Raw genomic sequence first — 17,404 nt, forward strand, 5'->3', positions numbered from 1 at the left:
GTATCTCGCAAGTGTCTGCTCTAGACCACACTTGAAAGTAGACTCTGGTTAATGTTTGCTATTGCTGCTTATATGCCCGGGCAACGCCTCACCTCATTCATCTCCAAAGGTTGACAGGAATATTAACAAAGCATTTGGAGCGAGTATATTATTGGGATAATCTACTCGCTACAGGGCCGTATAAATACGGGCGCACAATGGGGCTCTGCCTCACTCCGCCTGCCCTCGCCGCTGCCCTCGCAAAACCCCACCCTCCGCCCCTTTGCAAGCGGCTGCTTTTGTACCCCCGTCATGCTTTGCACAGTTGTCCCGATTGTCTCCCCACTGCATGTGGGAAGGGGGGTGCAGCGCCGGTCCCCAAGTGTCCCGCTGTCCGCAGCTAATACTTTGCCCAGTCTAGGTGCTAGTAAGCCCTACTTGTAGTCACACCCCCTTCTCCTTATCCATTAGGTCTTTTACGGCCTCTTGGCCGGGTACATTACGTGTTATGTGGTCTCTCACTTATTAGTTATTCTTTGTGTCCTGCCTGTTATAACCTAGTGTTATATAATTACTACACATTTGCACTCGGCCTTAATTCTAGTACCAGTTAACCTTTAGGTTTCTGCAGAATTAGTTTCCATGTCACTATAGGCTAAGGTCTCATACTTACTACGGGTGTACCTTTTAAGTTAAATCTAGTCCTCGGACTTGGAATTGTTACTGTTAATTCTTACTTTATATATTTACTTTATATATTTTAATATACACGTTATATATTCCTTAAATTATATTTGAAACTTTATATATTCACATGTTCAATATTAAGTTTAATAATATCAACTTTGTTATAAGTCTATAATATAAACTGTGTTTAATATAAACTTTATATAATTACTTACTTTATATTTGAACTTTATATATTTACATGTTCTGCAGAATTTAATCTTCAATAAACTTTAACGCCCCATACTGCCAGTATCTTTCTCCCCCTGGACAGAAAATATTGTGTTAATACATTTCTCAACAATGAACAGTCAGTTTTATCAAGCTAACATATCCTAACACAACGAGTGAGAGTATTAACTGGTCTAATTATTTTATTAGACCAGTATATATTATTAGATTATACTGGTGTAATTATATATATATATATATATATATATATATGAATATATATATATATATATATATATATATATATATATATATATATATATATATATATATATATATATATATATATATATATATATATATATATATATATGTGTGTGTGTATGAGTGTGTGTGTGTATGAGTGTGTGTGTACATGTGTATACAACATTAATAATTTTGTAACTAGCGTCAAACATTGTTATTTGCTTAGCTAAACGAACTAGAGGGTTCAGTTCCTGAACCGATTATGTGCCTCTGTAATCCTTTACACCACCACCCACGGGATGGGTATGGGGTGCATAATAAAGAAAGAAATAGAAGAAATTGAAATTGCATAATACGGTTATTGACATTCAATAATAGTAAGATAAAGCAATGAGGACCAAATGGGAGACCAGTGATCAGATGAATATTACAGACTCAAGGGTAGCCTTCTCTTCTTGTATATAAATGAAAAAATAAATTCGTTTGTTTAATTCTAATGCTTGTAGGCGAGAACAGTTGTGAACGCCAGCTAGCGCACAAGTTCATGAGCGCCCAAAATACTTTTACACAAAAGACATGTACAGACAGGCGTGTGGCTTCTGACTTCTTTTTTATTGATTAATATTAAATATTAGGCGCTTACCTATAATAGTTATCATTTTATACAAGTATAACTCTCACATAATAAATATAAAAGTAGTTTATCTAAAAACTGACAGAAGTGTTGTGTTTTGTGCGTTGTATCGTGTTTGTGGGCATTCGGGTGTGTTGTGTTTACGCTGGCGGGCGGCGTCCTTACCAACTCCGGATTATGTCTATTACATCACTAAACTTTATTTAATAACTATATGCCTGTTAAATAGAAGATTTTAATTGTTAATAGCATTATATTGTCGTTTTAATGTGGAACACGTACACATATGCGAAACATCGAAAGCTGGTGCCCGAAGTGGTAAAAATATTAGTGTGCGATGTTGTCAATATGGCTGTTAAGTTGAAAATTGTAACTGTTAAGAGCATTCTATTGTGGTTTTAATATTGAACAATTATACATATACGAAACAGACAAATCTGGTGTCCGAAATAGTAAAAATATTAGTGTGCGATGTGATCAATGTAAGGGGGATATTGGGTGTGCCTCGTATCCCCTACAACAACAAGAAGTTCGAGAGCGATGAGGCCGCCACCTACTAGCTTCAGGAACTTCATGCAAACTGCACCTACTATCAAGAAGAAGAGAAGAAGCTTCAGGATCTTTCAACAATGAAAAATTGCTACCCAAATACCACAGCGATTTATACAGATGGATCTCGCATCATCAAGAACAACGTACCCTCGGTCACTAGCGCTGTATGGATACCGGAATACCATCTCAAGCAGGGATGGCGGTTACCAAACCAACTATCTGTTTTCACAGCTGAATTATATGCCTTATATCAAGCTCTCCAAATAATCACAACATTACCAGTCGGGACATATACAATCTGCAGTGACTCCAAGAGTGCGATTCAAGCAATTACGTACTCTTCAAAAACGTGCAAGGAGTTTGTTTACCCATGTCTTCAACTTCTTCATGAACATCGATTGAACGGTTATGATACCTCTATCCAATGGGTCCCAGCGCATTGTGGCATTCTCCATAATGAACTAGTAGATCAACTAGCCAAAGCAATGCACAACACACCTCACATTACCCGTCATCCAATTCCCCATGTTGCACGTAAAGGAGCCTTCAAAAATACCATCACCCAAGATTTTGCGACGAAATGGAAAACGTCATGCTCACCTTTGTACTACGGGTCCATTAAAAAGAAGTGGGAAACTTGGAAACATGTCAGATATAAAAGCAGAGAAATTGATATAGCGATGACCAGATTAAGGCTGGGACACACCAAACTAGCAGCACACAGCTCTAAGTACAGAACAGACATCAACGAACTCTGCATCCACTGTCAGGTGCCTGAAACAATCGAACACTATCTCCTACATTGCTTCCGACACTATAGTGCCAGAGTAAATTTCAAACAAGAACTTATCTCACTTAAAATACCCTTTACCATCGAGCATATATTAGGAGGCGGTGACCACTCGTTACAAGAAAAATACCAAATAGTCAAAGCACTGGCTAAATATCTCCAATCGACCAACAAATTGGGTCACATCTGACCCGCGCCACATTTATACCTGGCGCCACCAACAGCTAAACACAGAAAACAACTGCCTCGTCGCAACACCAAGGATCAGCTGACGCCATAAACACAACACACCGCCCTACGGTGCGGCAAGTCTCCCTCTAACATCCACCTCTGTTTTAGTCGCCGCTCCTCTGTCTACAGCACAACGCAACAAGCACTTTTGAAACTCTTATCATCTTCAACATAAACGCCTCTACCAACATCTGTACTGGTGCAGTCATCGGGAGGACAAACCCTTCATGCAAACTGCACCTACTATCAAGAAGAAGAAGCTTCAGGATGTCGTCGAATCTAAATCAACAATATACTACCGCCGCTACTTTCTCGGAAACGTAAGTACCTGCCGCTTTACTTCTCTCACCCTGCCTAGCCTGGCCTGGCCTGGCCTGGCATGGCCTAGCTAGACCTGACCAGACCTGCCCTGGCCTAGCCTTACCTAGCCTAGTCTGACCTGGCCTAGTCTGACCTGACCTGGCCTAGCCTTACCTAGCCTAGTCTGACCTGGCCTAGTCTGACCTGACCTGGCCTAGCCTTACCCAACACTAATCACCACACGTGACAGCCCAAACGAATCGCAAATAAGTACACGTAACAAGTCATATGCCCGGACACTTTCACCTTGGGGACTGAGTGGTAACTATTGTATAGAAGAGCCGGCTCCCTGAGAGTGGTAAGAGGGCGTGATAAGAGGCTAACGTGTGGTCTTGAAGGAAGTCGATAAAGCAGACAATTTTCAAAAGGAAGGGCAGCATAACGAGCAGACAGGAATGGACAGACAGTCGGTTATCCCATAATGTGTAATACGCCCTGCACAGCATGGGTGGAGTGGGGGGGGGGGGGTTGTAGCAGTGCACAGTATGGTGATGGTGCGGGTGAAGTACACACCCACTGAATTCCTGCCATCAATAATTGTTTTCATAACCATTAGAACAATGGCATCCCTCCAGCCACCATCCTTCCACTGACCCCCTCCTCTGGTCCTCCACCTCAGACAATTACCCCCCACACCCCCTCTCCCTTCCAGACATCAGCATGTCAAAATCAGTACCATAATGTGTTTAAACTATTTAAACTAAGTCATTGTGTATCTCAAGGTATCTTAATTCATTTGAAAGTGTACATGTGCATTCGTTCATATACTCGCCTAATTGTGCTTGCTGGGGTTGAGCTCTGGCTCTTTAGTTCCACCTCTCAACCGTCAATCAACAGGTGTACAGGTTTCTGAGCCTATTGGGCTCTATCATATCTACACTTGAACCTGTGTATGGAGTCAGCCTCCACCACATCACTTACTAATGCATTCCATTAGATATAATCATATATGATTACACATAATCATAATCATTCCATACACATAATCATATATGTGTACGTCAACGTATACATACATGCGTATATATACCTCATATTAAAATACTGATAAACGAATGACCATGAACAAATTAATTTATAATTGTAGCATTATATATAATTTTAATAGACTAATTACGTGTTTATACATTTGAATGATCCAGACAGGTGGCCAGCCTTGGACACATACACTTCTGGTAGGCACAATGACCTCATGTTAGACCCTTGATAGATTATGTGAGAGAGAGAGAGAGCTGGGGCAGGGAGGTGCGTGCCCCAGGGAGATAATCCATGCCCATGCCCCGCCTCGAGGTCAGTTCTCGAGTCACACCAAGAATAACAATCGAGCAAGTTGTCCTGACCAGGATGTGGCATATTAGGGAGGGTTGAGGAATAGGAAGCCTGTCTGATAGGGCTCTTGGCAAGCAGCTCTCCCTCAGTCTACCTATCTATATGGAAGAAATGTATCTAGGCCCTCCTCCCCCCTGCCTATTCTCTCTCCCCCACCTTTCTTCCTTCATTTCCTCCCTCCTTCCCTCCCCCTCACTGGTGAGAGAGTAGGAGTGTGAGAGTGGTTAGAGAACTCATAGTTCTCACGCTCATGAAATTGTCTGCGACCCTGGAGGAGTAGAGCGGAGGGGGGGGGGTGAAAGTAGGTGACGATGGAGGAGTAGAGGGGAGCATTATATGCAGTGAACGTAGGTGTCTATGGAAGAGTACATCATAGAGGAGGGTGAAAGGAAGGTGACGATGGAGGAGGAGAAGGGAGGGGGTGTGAAGGTAGGTGATGATGGAGGAGTAGAGGGGAGGAGGGGGGCAAAGGTAGGTGTCTATGGAAGAGTACATCATAGAGGGGGGTGAAGGTAGGTGGCGATGGAGTAGAGCAAAAGGGGTGGGGGTTGAAAGTAATCCCGAGTTTAATTTTTTAGTTATATATAGTGACACCTCGGCTTACAAATGAATATTTATGAACTTTTCGGGTTACGAGCCTAATTTCTTCGAAAAATTTGAATCGGGTTACAAACTTTGCCTCGGGAAAGGAGTTTGTTGATATACGTATGGGCTGACCTAGCGCGTGGTGGCATGGTGATCGCGCCTCAGTTTACCAGTGTCTCCTGCCTAGTAAGTATCGCGCCTGAATTTTTTGTAAAGCATTACATTTGTTTTGGGATTTTTGGCTATTTGAACATAAAATTTGTTATGATATATCTTGCCATGAGTCCCAAGAAAGCCAGTGGTAAGGTTCAAGCCAAGAAAACACATGTGAGAATGACCATAGAGGAAAAACAAGAGAGCATTCATAAACATCAAAATGGTGCACAGGTTGTTGAACTAGCTAGGCAGTACAACAAATCTGTCAACAATATGCACTATACTTGCTAAGAAAAAGGACATTATGAGCATTAAAGTGGCAAAAGGCATATCAACAATCCCGAAACAAAGAACACAAACACTTGAGGATGTTAAAAAGTTTTAATTAATTTGGATACACAACAAGGAGTTAGCAGGTGATAGCATTTCAGAGGCCATCATTTGTGAGAAACCAAGGCATTTGCATGAAGACCTTTTAAAGAAACCCCCTGGAACGAGGGGGAAAAAGATGAATCAAGTTTGAAAATGTGAAAAGTTTGTGTGACAATAGAGCCTCGTGGAAAACTTTTGCTGTGGTCATTACCTGGTGGAATGCACCCAGGATGGAGTATTAGGGCTATACTGTACATCTTTTAAATCATAAAAGTAATAAACATTTCCCATCAACCTTACAAACCATATTAACCTACTTTCATGTATTTCCCCCATGTGCATTTTAACAAAGTTACTAAATTGCCTTTATCATTCTGTAAAATTTCAATTACAGTATACTGTATATAATTTTGTTAGTATAAATGGACTGAATATTCTGAAATCACTATTAATTTTACAATTTCAGATTCAAAGGTGGTCTGGACACCCAATTTGGTCAGACAGGTGAAGAGAGCATTTAGGATAGTTCGAAGAGATGAAGATGGTCACAATTGTGTTTGAAGAGGCAAACGCCCCCCTTTGCTCCTGACATTATGTTCAGCCTATTGACCCCTGCACACCTAACACAAGGTAGGTTGAAAACTCCTCCTTCATGTCATTGGTTCATTAGCCAGAAACTTAGGGCCCATGCAGGAATATCCCTAAAAAAAAAAAAGTGGCCCCAACAATGCATCCTCCAAGTCTGGAGGATGAGCAGGAGCATTGTCGAGAAGCAGGCCCTTTAGTGTCAAACTTTTCTCTTGCAGATATTTTTTGATGGCAGGGCAAACCACTCTACATCACAGTTTTTCTGCACGTTATATATTTTTTAAAACTCTTGGATTTTCGGAATGATACACGAGCAAGGGTTTAATTTTCAAATCGCCACACAGCACAAGAGTTAGCCTATCCTGACACAAGTTAGCCCAAGTTAGCTTGTGTCCGGGCAGTGACGTCTCCTCTTGGGTAATGTATGTCCTCTTCGGCAATTTTTTCCAGAATAGCCATGTCTCCTCACAATTAAACACTTGTTGTGGAATATATCCATCAATACAGTATCTACAAATTCTTTAAAATCACGAACAAATCTTTCAGCCCCTACTTTATCTGAGCTGGCACCCTCACCATGCCTCACAACACTATGAATACCACGTCTTTTTTCAAAATTTCTCAAACCATCCCCTACTCACCTTAAACTCTTTCGTATCTGCAAAACTCGTTCTAGGGGTTTTCTTTATAAGATCTTGCATGAAGATTTCATTGTTGACCAAACCACACACTGGAAATTGAATAGACGACGACATTTCGATCCGTCCTGGACCATTATAAAGTCGATTGTGATGAGATGAGGGAAGCAAGAGCATTAAGTAGGCAAGAGAGAGAGGTGAGGAGATGGCAAGTATGTACGTATGTACATGAATAAAACATGTACATACTTATACATAACGTGTGTAAATAGTGTAATAAACACAATAACAGTATTTTGGGAGGAGGAATGTTGGCAAGTAATGTGTTGGAGGAGGGAGGGAGGACTGGCAGGGTGTGGCAGCTCACTCATGTTTTTTGGGCTCACCATACCAACATAGTGGATCGTTATGGTGAATACATACGTAGATGGGTATATACAATGTGTGTATATAGTGTAATAACAACAAAAACACTGTTTGATTGTAGAATATGTCGCATATATGAGGCCCATAATTTTGAGCATAGTGATGTTCTATACTTTGAATTATATAAATTCCACAAATTACACACTTTTAAATAATATTACAGCAAAAAAAGGAAGAAATGAATGAGAAACTTCAAAATAATTGCGCAACATTTTATTCACAGCAACTGCCGTCGCACGGGGTGGCGGGGCCGACAGACCCCCAACGCTCAGCGCCCATAATTTGCTCAACTTCCCAGCTCCATTGCAGCTAAAGTAAGTCACATACAATATTTTTTGTTTAGTTTCCCCGTGATCAGACTCTGCATTTTAACAATATAAGAAGAGAAAAAAAATTTTTGGAAAGAATTTATTTCTTGTGCACCAGGGTGTTATTTGGAGACAGAGCAGTTCAGTGGTTAACTACTAAATTTTTTTTTCTCCCACACACGCACCCCCCTAGGAAGCAGCCTGTAACAGCTAACTCCCAGATACCTATTTACTGTTAGGTAACAGGGGTCATCCCCTTTTGTACAAAGAATCTGCTAAAGCTTTTAGGGCTAATCTTTGACACTCGTTTGTCTTTGTCGCCCCATATTTTTTACGTCCGAGTTGAATGCTCTAAGGCCCTTAACTAACTTTAGGTCATGTCCCATACTTCTTGGGGAGCTAATCGACACTGCTCCTCTCTTTACATTCCTCTCTCGTTCTGTCTAAACTCGATTATGGCCCTGTTTACTCGTCTGCTTCTCCTTCTACCCTTCACCATCTGGACACACTGCATCATACTGGGTTACGGCTCAACTCTGGTACCTTTCCTTCGACACCTACCCTAAGCCTGTATGTTGAAACTGGCGTCCTGTTTCTACAGGATCGCCATGATCGCTACTGTCTTCTCCACCTTGCACGGTCCTTACAGCACCTTCACTCTTGCTTATGTCATGCCTTGACCTTTACCCATCCTGTGGTTCCTGTTCCCCTTCACCACCTATCTCTTTCTGTACGGTTGTCTCTCTTACAAAATGCTCTTTCAGTTTGTGTTACCAATATTTCCCCTCGTGTCATTCCGTCTTTGCCCCTGTGGAGGGGTCCCCGTTCCTAAATTCTGTAAGCCTTGACCCACATGACTAAAACTTTTACCCCTCCTACAGTTCTAAATCACCTTTTACTTGAACACTTTTCTTCACACTTCCACTCTATTTCCGTCTTCACCAATGGGTCTTAAGTCTGCAGACGGTGTAGGCTACTCTGTTGTTTTTCCTGACTGCACCTTTGTGTCTCCTGCCTCCGGAGACTAGCATCTTCATGGCAGAACTTTATGCAATTCTCTATGCTCTTCATCAACTCTTTTCTCGCTGTCAATCCTCCTCTGTGTTTGTAGTTGACACTTGCAGTGCCCTCATGGCTCTAGAATCCTTTAATCCAGTCCATCCTTTGGTAGTTGAAATTCAACATTGGCTGTTTCTTATCTCCAGTAGATTTAAGACAGTGGAATTTCGCTGGATTCCCACCCATATTGGTGTGTTCTTAAATGAGCGTGCGGACACTGCCGCTAAGGAAGCTATCCGTATCTGTCCCATCTCCCGTAAAGGTATTCCTTATTATGACTTTTACCCAGTTATTCATTTCCCCATTCTTGCCCGTTGTCAGGGTTGTTGGTCTTCTGTTACTGGTAACAAACTGCGTGCTCTTACGAGTAGTGTGTTCCCGTGGCCTTCCTCCTACCACCGTAACCGGTGGTGGGAAATGGCTCTGGCGAGGTTGTATTTTGGTCATACACGTTTAACTCACGGGCACTTAATGGAGCGCTGCCCTGCTTCTTATTGTCCAAACCGTTGTCTCTACATGTCCTGACTTCCAGGACTTACGTGTCTTGCTTCCCGACCATCCCTCACTGTCAATTGTCCCTCGATAAAATTCTTGGTAAATTCAATACCTTTGATATTGTTCGCCGTATGCGTTTTTGTTCTTGTATTGGCGACGTTAGTGATATTTAGCGCACTATGATTATCCCACACATTTGATGGTTTGATAATTACTGTACTGTACACTACTTTGGTTTGGAATGTATCAAATAAAGTTGTTTCATGTATTCAAATGTGTGAGAAAATCCACTGGGGCTGTGAGATGAAGCGAACCTGTAACAAAGGCATTGCCAGTTGCATACTCTACCACCACTGATGGTAAAAGTCTTACAACTGGATATCTTGTGTGACGGGTTATGGTATCACAGCTATACTGAACCAAGATGGTATGGCTCTCCCTCACATAAATGAAAGAAATGCTGCTATTGGCCTTGCAGTGTGTAAGTTGCAGGTGGAAACAAATGAAAATTATCAAATAAATAATTAAACAATTTACTGAAATAGTAATGAACAAAAATAACACATGACAATACTTGACTATCATGTAATGCAAAGGTGAACAAGTTAGTATGACCTTAAATGCAAAAAATAAACTATAAGCAATGAATAAAAGTATGAATATATACTGGGTACTGGTGTTCTGAAGACAGCTACCATACCACCATGGCATCAGTCACACGACGTTGGCTGGAAGCGGACGACGGGTTAGAGACATGAAGGTGATCCTAGAGCACTAAGGGAGAGATTGCCTCTCCAGGGAGGCAGCGCTCTATATAGTCCGGCGGTGATGACTCATCCAGTGTCAACACGAGGTGGACATCTGGTCAACTAGCAAACTGCTCGTTGTGGCTGGCGGTGCCTTTGTGTTGAGCTGTACCACTGTCAGTTGAAGGCGGCTAACTGCTTGTTTGTGGGGACAAACTGCCAGTTAGCAGTGGCGCCCGGCTTGCCTCTGAGTCGTACCAGGCCGTGCCAGGCCCTGGGGGGTATGGAGAGGTGGCAGGACTGATGACTCTTCTGGGCTGGTGTAGATGTATACTTCCAGTGCAGAGGCATTGAAGGTGAAGGGAAAAGGCAGTTCCACTGCTATGCAGGGGATTCACGTGACACTTGTGAAGCCACAGAAAGTCTGGAGGCCCTACTGAAGCCAGTCCAAGTACTGTATTAAATAAAACCCCTGAAGTACGCCGGTGAAGGGTAAAGTGAAGGGTGAAGCAAGACCGTATGCCCCCAACTTCAGGCACACACAGAAAATCACGTTTTGGTCCCGCCTCTCAACTGTGTATTTGAAGTTGGGGCGTATGGTGTTGAACTGCTTCAGCCTTCACCTGAGTGCTTGTAGGTCTTACGTAAGACGTTGACTCAAGGAGTGGCCTCAAAACTTGCTGTGATTTATGGGGAAATCCGGTTGTAAGACTTTTACAAAGTCACTAATATACTGTGGTAGAGTATGCAGCTGTCAGTGCCTTGGGCAAGGGTTTACGTCGCCTCACAGCTCCAGTGGATTTTCTGCTTGGTGTATATCAGGTTGTGATTTTGTGTGTGTACTGTATTGTTATGATCGCCGTCTGATAAGTCCTTTCTGGCCTCAAGAGTCATTGTTACCCACCTAGAAAGATTGCAGATGGCCAAAGCAGTTATTTAAGTTAAGAAGGGACAAGTCTTAAACAGAATTTTGCATAATATTTGACTGTAAAGGGGTAAATTGAGGTAGATTGAAAAACAAAATGGTGAACCGGGCAGGCGGTACTCACAATTAGGCGAGTACACTGGGGAACTTTTAAAGTGCAACCAAACATGCTTTAGGCTCTCACAACAAGAGGTGAGTGGTGGTGGCTTAGGTGCTCAGCCAATCAGAGCACCTAAGGAGGGCAGGAGTGAGAGGGGGGTGGTATGTGGAAGTTTGGTGACAGCTGTGTGTAGTTTGTTCATCTTCATTGTAAGTTTCATGGCTTGGTGTGCATTTCCCTAGTAAATTTAATTAGGGAAAAATTCAGGTGTTTGATTTTTTAAATCAACTTTTTAAATGTTGAGTTGTTAAAGCCTCAAAGTGCATGGAGTTGGTTTGGGAGTATGGCATCCTCATGCTGTTGCGTGCTCGCGTGAGGTAGCAAAGGTGATGTAAAGTTGTGGGGTGTACATGCTTGGGACGTCCTCTCTCGGGATGGCTAGTGTTAGACCTGCGTGTTTGTCGGTTGTTGAAAAGCCGTCATCCTTTGCTGTTGTGGTATTGATTTTACATTGTTCATCTTGTAATTAATACTGTAGTGCGATATCTAGGGCTACCATTTGTAGGTTTAAAATGCCTAATACAAACAGTTGTCCAATGAGTTTTAATAGGAAATATCATCCACCAAGCACCATTGTACAATTATATTAATTGATAGTATATGGATTGTGCAGAACTGCTTAGAATGATCTTTAACACTTGGCTATATTGGTCATGTCAAATACCTGCACGGTGAATGCTCAAAGACCCTTTCTTTATTCAGTGTTGTCACATACCTCATGGGGGTATGGATAGGCAAACACTCATTCGGTTAAACTTGCCTTGTAGTACTTTCAGAGCTCAGTAATTTGGAATCTGGTTAGCACTTTCCAAATAAATTGACCTTTAAAGTGATTTCCTATTTAGGTTTAAAACATTATACCGAATGAGAAACTCGGATTATATAGCCGAACACCAGAAATGTTGTTATTCAATTTGGTTGCCTAAAGCACATTCAAGGACTACACATTACATGGCATTCCAGGATTCCTCTATACCTTGCCTTATGCTGTAAACATTGCCACAACCCTGTGTTTTATTGATTTAAATGGCCACAGGGAGGCATACAACACTGCAGATTATGATGTCATTAGTTATCCACTGTGCTGACAAGTGGGCTGACTGATGTTCGTTGACACCTGTATCGTGCTTCAATTTAATCGCCAGGAGATCACCCTCTCACTAGACTCATCTGTAGGAAGTAGAGTATAGTATCTCAAATTACCTTGGATCATAAATAGCATAAGACTTGGGGGTAGGAGAGGGTTGCAGTGTTTGTCATGGCTCTCAGTTGTTCCTGGTATTAGGCAATTTAGTTCTGGAATCATTTTTGTTGGCCAATGTTAAACTTTTTCGAAAGTAGATGTTTTTCTGAAAGGGATGGGGGGGGGGGGAACCTCTATGCTTGGATACAGTTATCTAAGTGAATACTTAGATTTATACAGTAGAATAACTACCTTCTTTTCCTTAGTCAAAAAGGTTGCTTGTTTATTTCTAGGGACTTGTATTTTCTTTTATTTTTAACTGCAGCAACTTTCAGTGAATGATAGATTCTTACTGAAAGGACCTTTACTTCATTGTTGTTGCTTTATGGTCATCTCATTGTGTACAGGGATTCCGGGAAGCTTTCGGGGTTAGTCTTTGACACTCGTTTGTCTTGGTCAGCCCATATCTCTTGCCTCCGAGTTGAATGCTCTAAGGCCCTTAACCTCCTTAAGGTTTTGTCCCATAATTCTTGGGGAGTGGATAGGCGCACGCTCCTCTATTTGCACTCCTCTCTCGTCCTGTCTAAACTCGATTATGGTTGCCCTGCATACTCTTCTGCTTCTCTTTCTACTCTTCGCCGTCTTGATGCTTTGCACCATACTGGGTTGCGTCTCGGCTCTGGTGGCTTTCGTTCGACTCCCGCCCTTAGTTTGTATGTTGACACTGGCTTTCTCTCTCTTCAGGACTGCCGTGATCGCTAATGTCTTCGCTATCTTGCGCGGTCCTTCCAACATCCTTCCTCTCGCCTCTGTCGTGCATTGACTTTTCCTCCTCCTGTGGTTCCTGTTCCTCTTCATTGTCTCCCACTTTCTGTCCAGTTATCTCGCTTACAGGATTCTCTTTCTGTTCATATTTCTAATGTTTCTCCTCGTATTGTTCCTTCATTACCTCCGTGGAGAGTCCCCCTTCCCAAGTTTTGTACGTCCTTGACTTGTATTACTAAAGCCTTTACCCCTCCTACAATTCTGAAATCCTCTTCCTTGAGCACTTTTCTTCGCACTCCCACTCTATTTCCATCTTTCCTGATGGGTCTAAGTCTGCGGATGGTGTGGGCTACTCTGTTGTTTTTCCTAACCGTACTTACATGTGTCGCCTCCCTTCGGAGGCTAGCGTCTTTACGGCAGAACTTTATGCTATTCTCTATGCTCTTTGTCTCTTGCTTTCTCATTCTCATTCCTCCTTTGTGGTTGTAGTTGATTCTCGTAGTGCCCTCATGGCTCTAGGGTCCTTTAATCCTGTCCATCCGGTGGTCATTGAGATTCAACATTGGCTGTTTCTTATTTCTAGTAAATTTAAATCGGTAGAGTTTTGCTGGGTTCCCAGCCATATTGGTGTTTCAATGAGCGTGCGGATGGTGCCGCTAAAGAAGCTATCCGTTCTTGTCCCATCTCCCGTAAAGGTATTCCTTATTCCGACTTTTATCCTGTTATTCATTCTTCCCCGTTGGCAGGGTTGTTGGTCCTCTGTGGTTGGTAACAAGCTGCGTACTCTCAAACTTAGTGTGTCCCCATGGCCTTCCTCCTACCACCGTAACCGGCGGTGGGACACTGCTTTGGCACGGCTGTGGGTTGGTCATACCCGCTTAACCCACGGTCACTTAATGGAGCGCCGCCCTGCTCCTTATTGTCCGAATTGCGTTGTCCCTCTTACAGTTGTGCATATCCTTGTTGAATGTCCTGACTTCCAGGACGAGCGTGTGTCTTGCTTCCTTCCGACCGTCCCTCGCAGTCACTTGTCCCTCGATAGAATTCTAGGTGAATTGGATACTTTTGATATCGTTCGCCTTATGCGTTTTTGTTCTCGTATTGGCATTCTTGGTGATATTTAGCGCCCTCTGATTATTTCGCACTTTGATGGTGCTACATGGCCTTCCCGGTTTGGTGCCTTCTTTTGGTAATTACCTTACCTTCATTGTTGTTTCATTTTAATGTGGTAGTTGTGATATGGATTGTTCTGGCTCACGTGCAAGGTCTTGGATTTTTTTGTTTTATATTAAGAAATTGCCAGTCTTGTTACTATTTGTAGAGTTAGAGATCTGCATTAAGGCCTCAATATTATATTCTTTATTTTTTTTTATAACATGTTATCAGCAATTTTTGTGGTTGGTAATATTTAGATTAATGTCAGTGATGTATATGACAAGGGTTAAGACCCCTTGTGGTATGACAGCATTTTTCCCAGTCATTTCTTTAACAAATGAAAGGGTCCTCATAACCATTCTTTTGTCCTTTCTACCATGTACCTGTTTGTTGCTTCTTGGTCTTTCATTTGGTACTTTGGCTATTAAAACAATGGCCTTTGGTAATGTTGCAATTACCATTTCTAAAAAAAATGAGCAGGTTCATTAGGCAGGGTTTGTTTTTAGCAAACAAAGTTTTACAAAAAAAATTCTATTCCTTCAGGACCTTGCAGATGTTAGGTCAAACTAATTGACAGTAATCTGTTTTGCCCTTTTAAACAATGATGGTTCTAATCTAGGTAAAATATTTCAGAATATCTGAAGTTTGGCAGACAAATCATTTAAGAGCTTTGATTAAATTTAATCAAAGACTGAAAATCATGTTGTATAGATGCTTCAGTGTCACTTTTCTAATGTTTTTAAATTAACAAAATCATTGTACAAATTATGATGTAAATTTAACAAAGCTTAGGTGTTTTATAGCTTTAAATTTACTTTCAAATTTGAAAACTAAAATATTGACTAAAGTTTCTTCCACTTTAATATTTCAGACTAATTTGCAATATTTGTTAGTTTATGTAAATTGAATAGGTAGTCCACTTTTACATCTTTTCAATGCATTTTGCATGCACCTATGTAACAAGTTACAAATAGGTGTAAATTTTACCAAGTATTTATTTTCAAAGTAAAAAATTCAGTTTAAACGTTGCATCAATAGTAGTAAACAATAATTTCCAGCATAATTTCAGGATAAGGTATATAAAGTAGTTTCATTAAAATTGTTTTATTTAAGTTTTACATAGTGTTTATAATACATTAATATTTATTACTGTTTCAGGTTGTGGGACATGCTCCTAGATGAACCAAAGATCCAAAAGGCCAAGACAACTCCAGAGCCAATCACCTGTAAAAGAAAAATAAACATTAAACAGGGACACTACTTTTATTATCACCAATGCCTAATAACAAGCCCAAAAAATCCTAACAGCCTATCTTTTAAGATAGGCTCAGCAAGGCCTATCCCTTCCTCTGGTTTTAGTGCAGAGCTTGTTCCCTGAATGGGTGCATTACATCCACCACTTTAGTGCCATCAACACATTGTACAATGCATGCCAGGCACTAAAGTTGTAGATGCATTCAGCAAACAAGCCCTGTGAGAATTAACAATGTAAACATTGTTAAGGGTCCCTAAACCTATGCAAATCTAGTCCATCTATTAGATGGGTAGTAGAGCAAAGCTCTGAAAAAGCCAAGCCAGGGAAATCTGCAGGACTGCCTGGTCCCCTTGTATGAAATGGGGTAGGATCAGTACAAACTGCATCATCCCCTGTGGGTTGTAACAGTAGGACATGGTTACACACCTATAAATGGACTAGATAAGAGAATTAAGATTAGGTCATTGATATAGCTAAAACATCAAATTCAATCTCACCAACTTTTGTAGATTTCCTTTTGCAGAGTAAAGGAGCCTCACTCCAAGCCAGTCCATGCATCATAATCTCTTTCACCTGAAAAATATTTCAACAAATTAATTTCAGATTTAAAGCCAATCTTGCTTTACTTTTCAAATTAGCATTCAGTACTTTACAAATTCAGATGTAAAAAATTTCTTTAAGGAATTTACCTTTCCTACATATTCTAGTAGCAGTAGTAGTAAAGATCTAATTTAGCAATATAAATATATATGGCATCAATTTGCCAAGTTTCAGTAAATGTCATTTGAGAAACTATCCACAACTGCACTTCAATGGCAATTTACATTTATCTTTAGCCAATGCTATATTGTTTAAGTTATTACTATTTTTTTACTTTTATGCAAATCTATTCAGATTAACCTTTGCTTAAACAGAATCAGGCAAGTTGTAGTAATTAACTTCCAACTCACAGAGGGACTTCTGCACTTTCCAAACCACATTTTGTAAAACTATATAAATTTAAAACCAAGCTAAAAAGTAAACATTGAATATTTTTTTTTACTTTCAAGGGAAAAATACCATCACTTAGAACAAAACTTTTCCTGCAATTAACTTTGACTCATGATTACCCTTAACAGTGTTATACATTTATAGATTAAAGCTTATTTAACAAACATTTAATGTTAACTAAACAAGATTTATATTTCATTAAAATTATTAATAAAACACCCTCAACTATGCTGTTTAAGATCTAATGCCCCACATTACAATTTTCACAATTTCAACATACCATTCTATTCAATACATTCCTGAAAGGACTAAACTTGCAGATATGGTACCCACTAGCCTAAGCATAGACTTCCATACCCTAACATTTAATAGGTTTTTAGCAATTAACTTCTACCCTCTAATTCCAATGATTCTGAATAGCAAGTGCCAATAGGCACTGCCACTGGCTTATGGCAAAAGATTCTGTAGCAATAGAACTACAAGCCACACTTTCTCCCCCCCCCCCTTCCTCCCAACTGTTCACTGTCAAAAGGGAGGGGGGGGGGGGGGTGTCCATTTACTCTTACCACTTACATTTTAG

The 17,404-nt window shown here is 40.9% G+C and overlaps 2 protein-coding genes across 3 annotated transcripts in view; one reads left to right on the forward strand and one right to left on the reverse strand.

The window, feature by feature from the left end:
- The window catches only part of l(2)10685 (5-methylcytosine rRNA methyltransferase l(2)10685), a 53,362-nt gene that overhangs the window by 30,768 nt on the left and 5,190 nt on the right, over positions 1 to 17,404 (reverse strand). The gene's annotated exons all lie outside the window — the stretch shown is intronic.
- Positions 1,601 to 15,834, forward strand: LOC138359684 (uncharacterized). Of its 2 annotated transcripts, XM_069319105.1 has the most exons (4): positions 1,601 to 3,649; positions 6,598 to 6,761; positions 8,007 to 8,097; positions 15,738 to 15,834. In XM_069319105.1, the coding sequence occupies exon 1, from the start codon at positions 2,386 to 2,388 to the stop codon at positions 3,286 to 3,288; it is 903 nt and encodes a 300-aa protein (XP_069175206.1). In that variant the 5' UTR covers positions 1,601 to 2,385; the 3' UTR covers positions 3,289 to 3,649; positions 6,598 to 6,761; positions 8,007 to 8,097; positions 15,738 to 15,834. The 2 variants fall into 2 exon arrangements, with proteins under 2 accessions (XP_069175206.1, XP_069175207.1); XM_069319106.1 differs by lacking the exon at positions 8,007 to 8,097.

This window comes from Procambarus clarkii, chromosome 92 (assembly GCF_040958095.1).
Source record: "Procambarus clarkii isolate CNS0578487 chromosome 92, FALCON_Pclarkii_2.0, whole genome shotgun sequence".
Taxonomy (NCBI): Eukaryota; Metazoa; Arthropoda; class Malacostraca; order Decapoda; family Cambaridae; genus Procambarus; species Procambarus clarkii.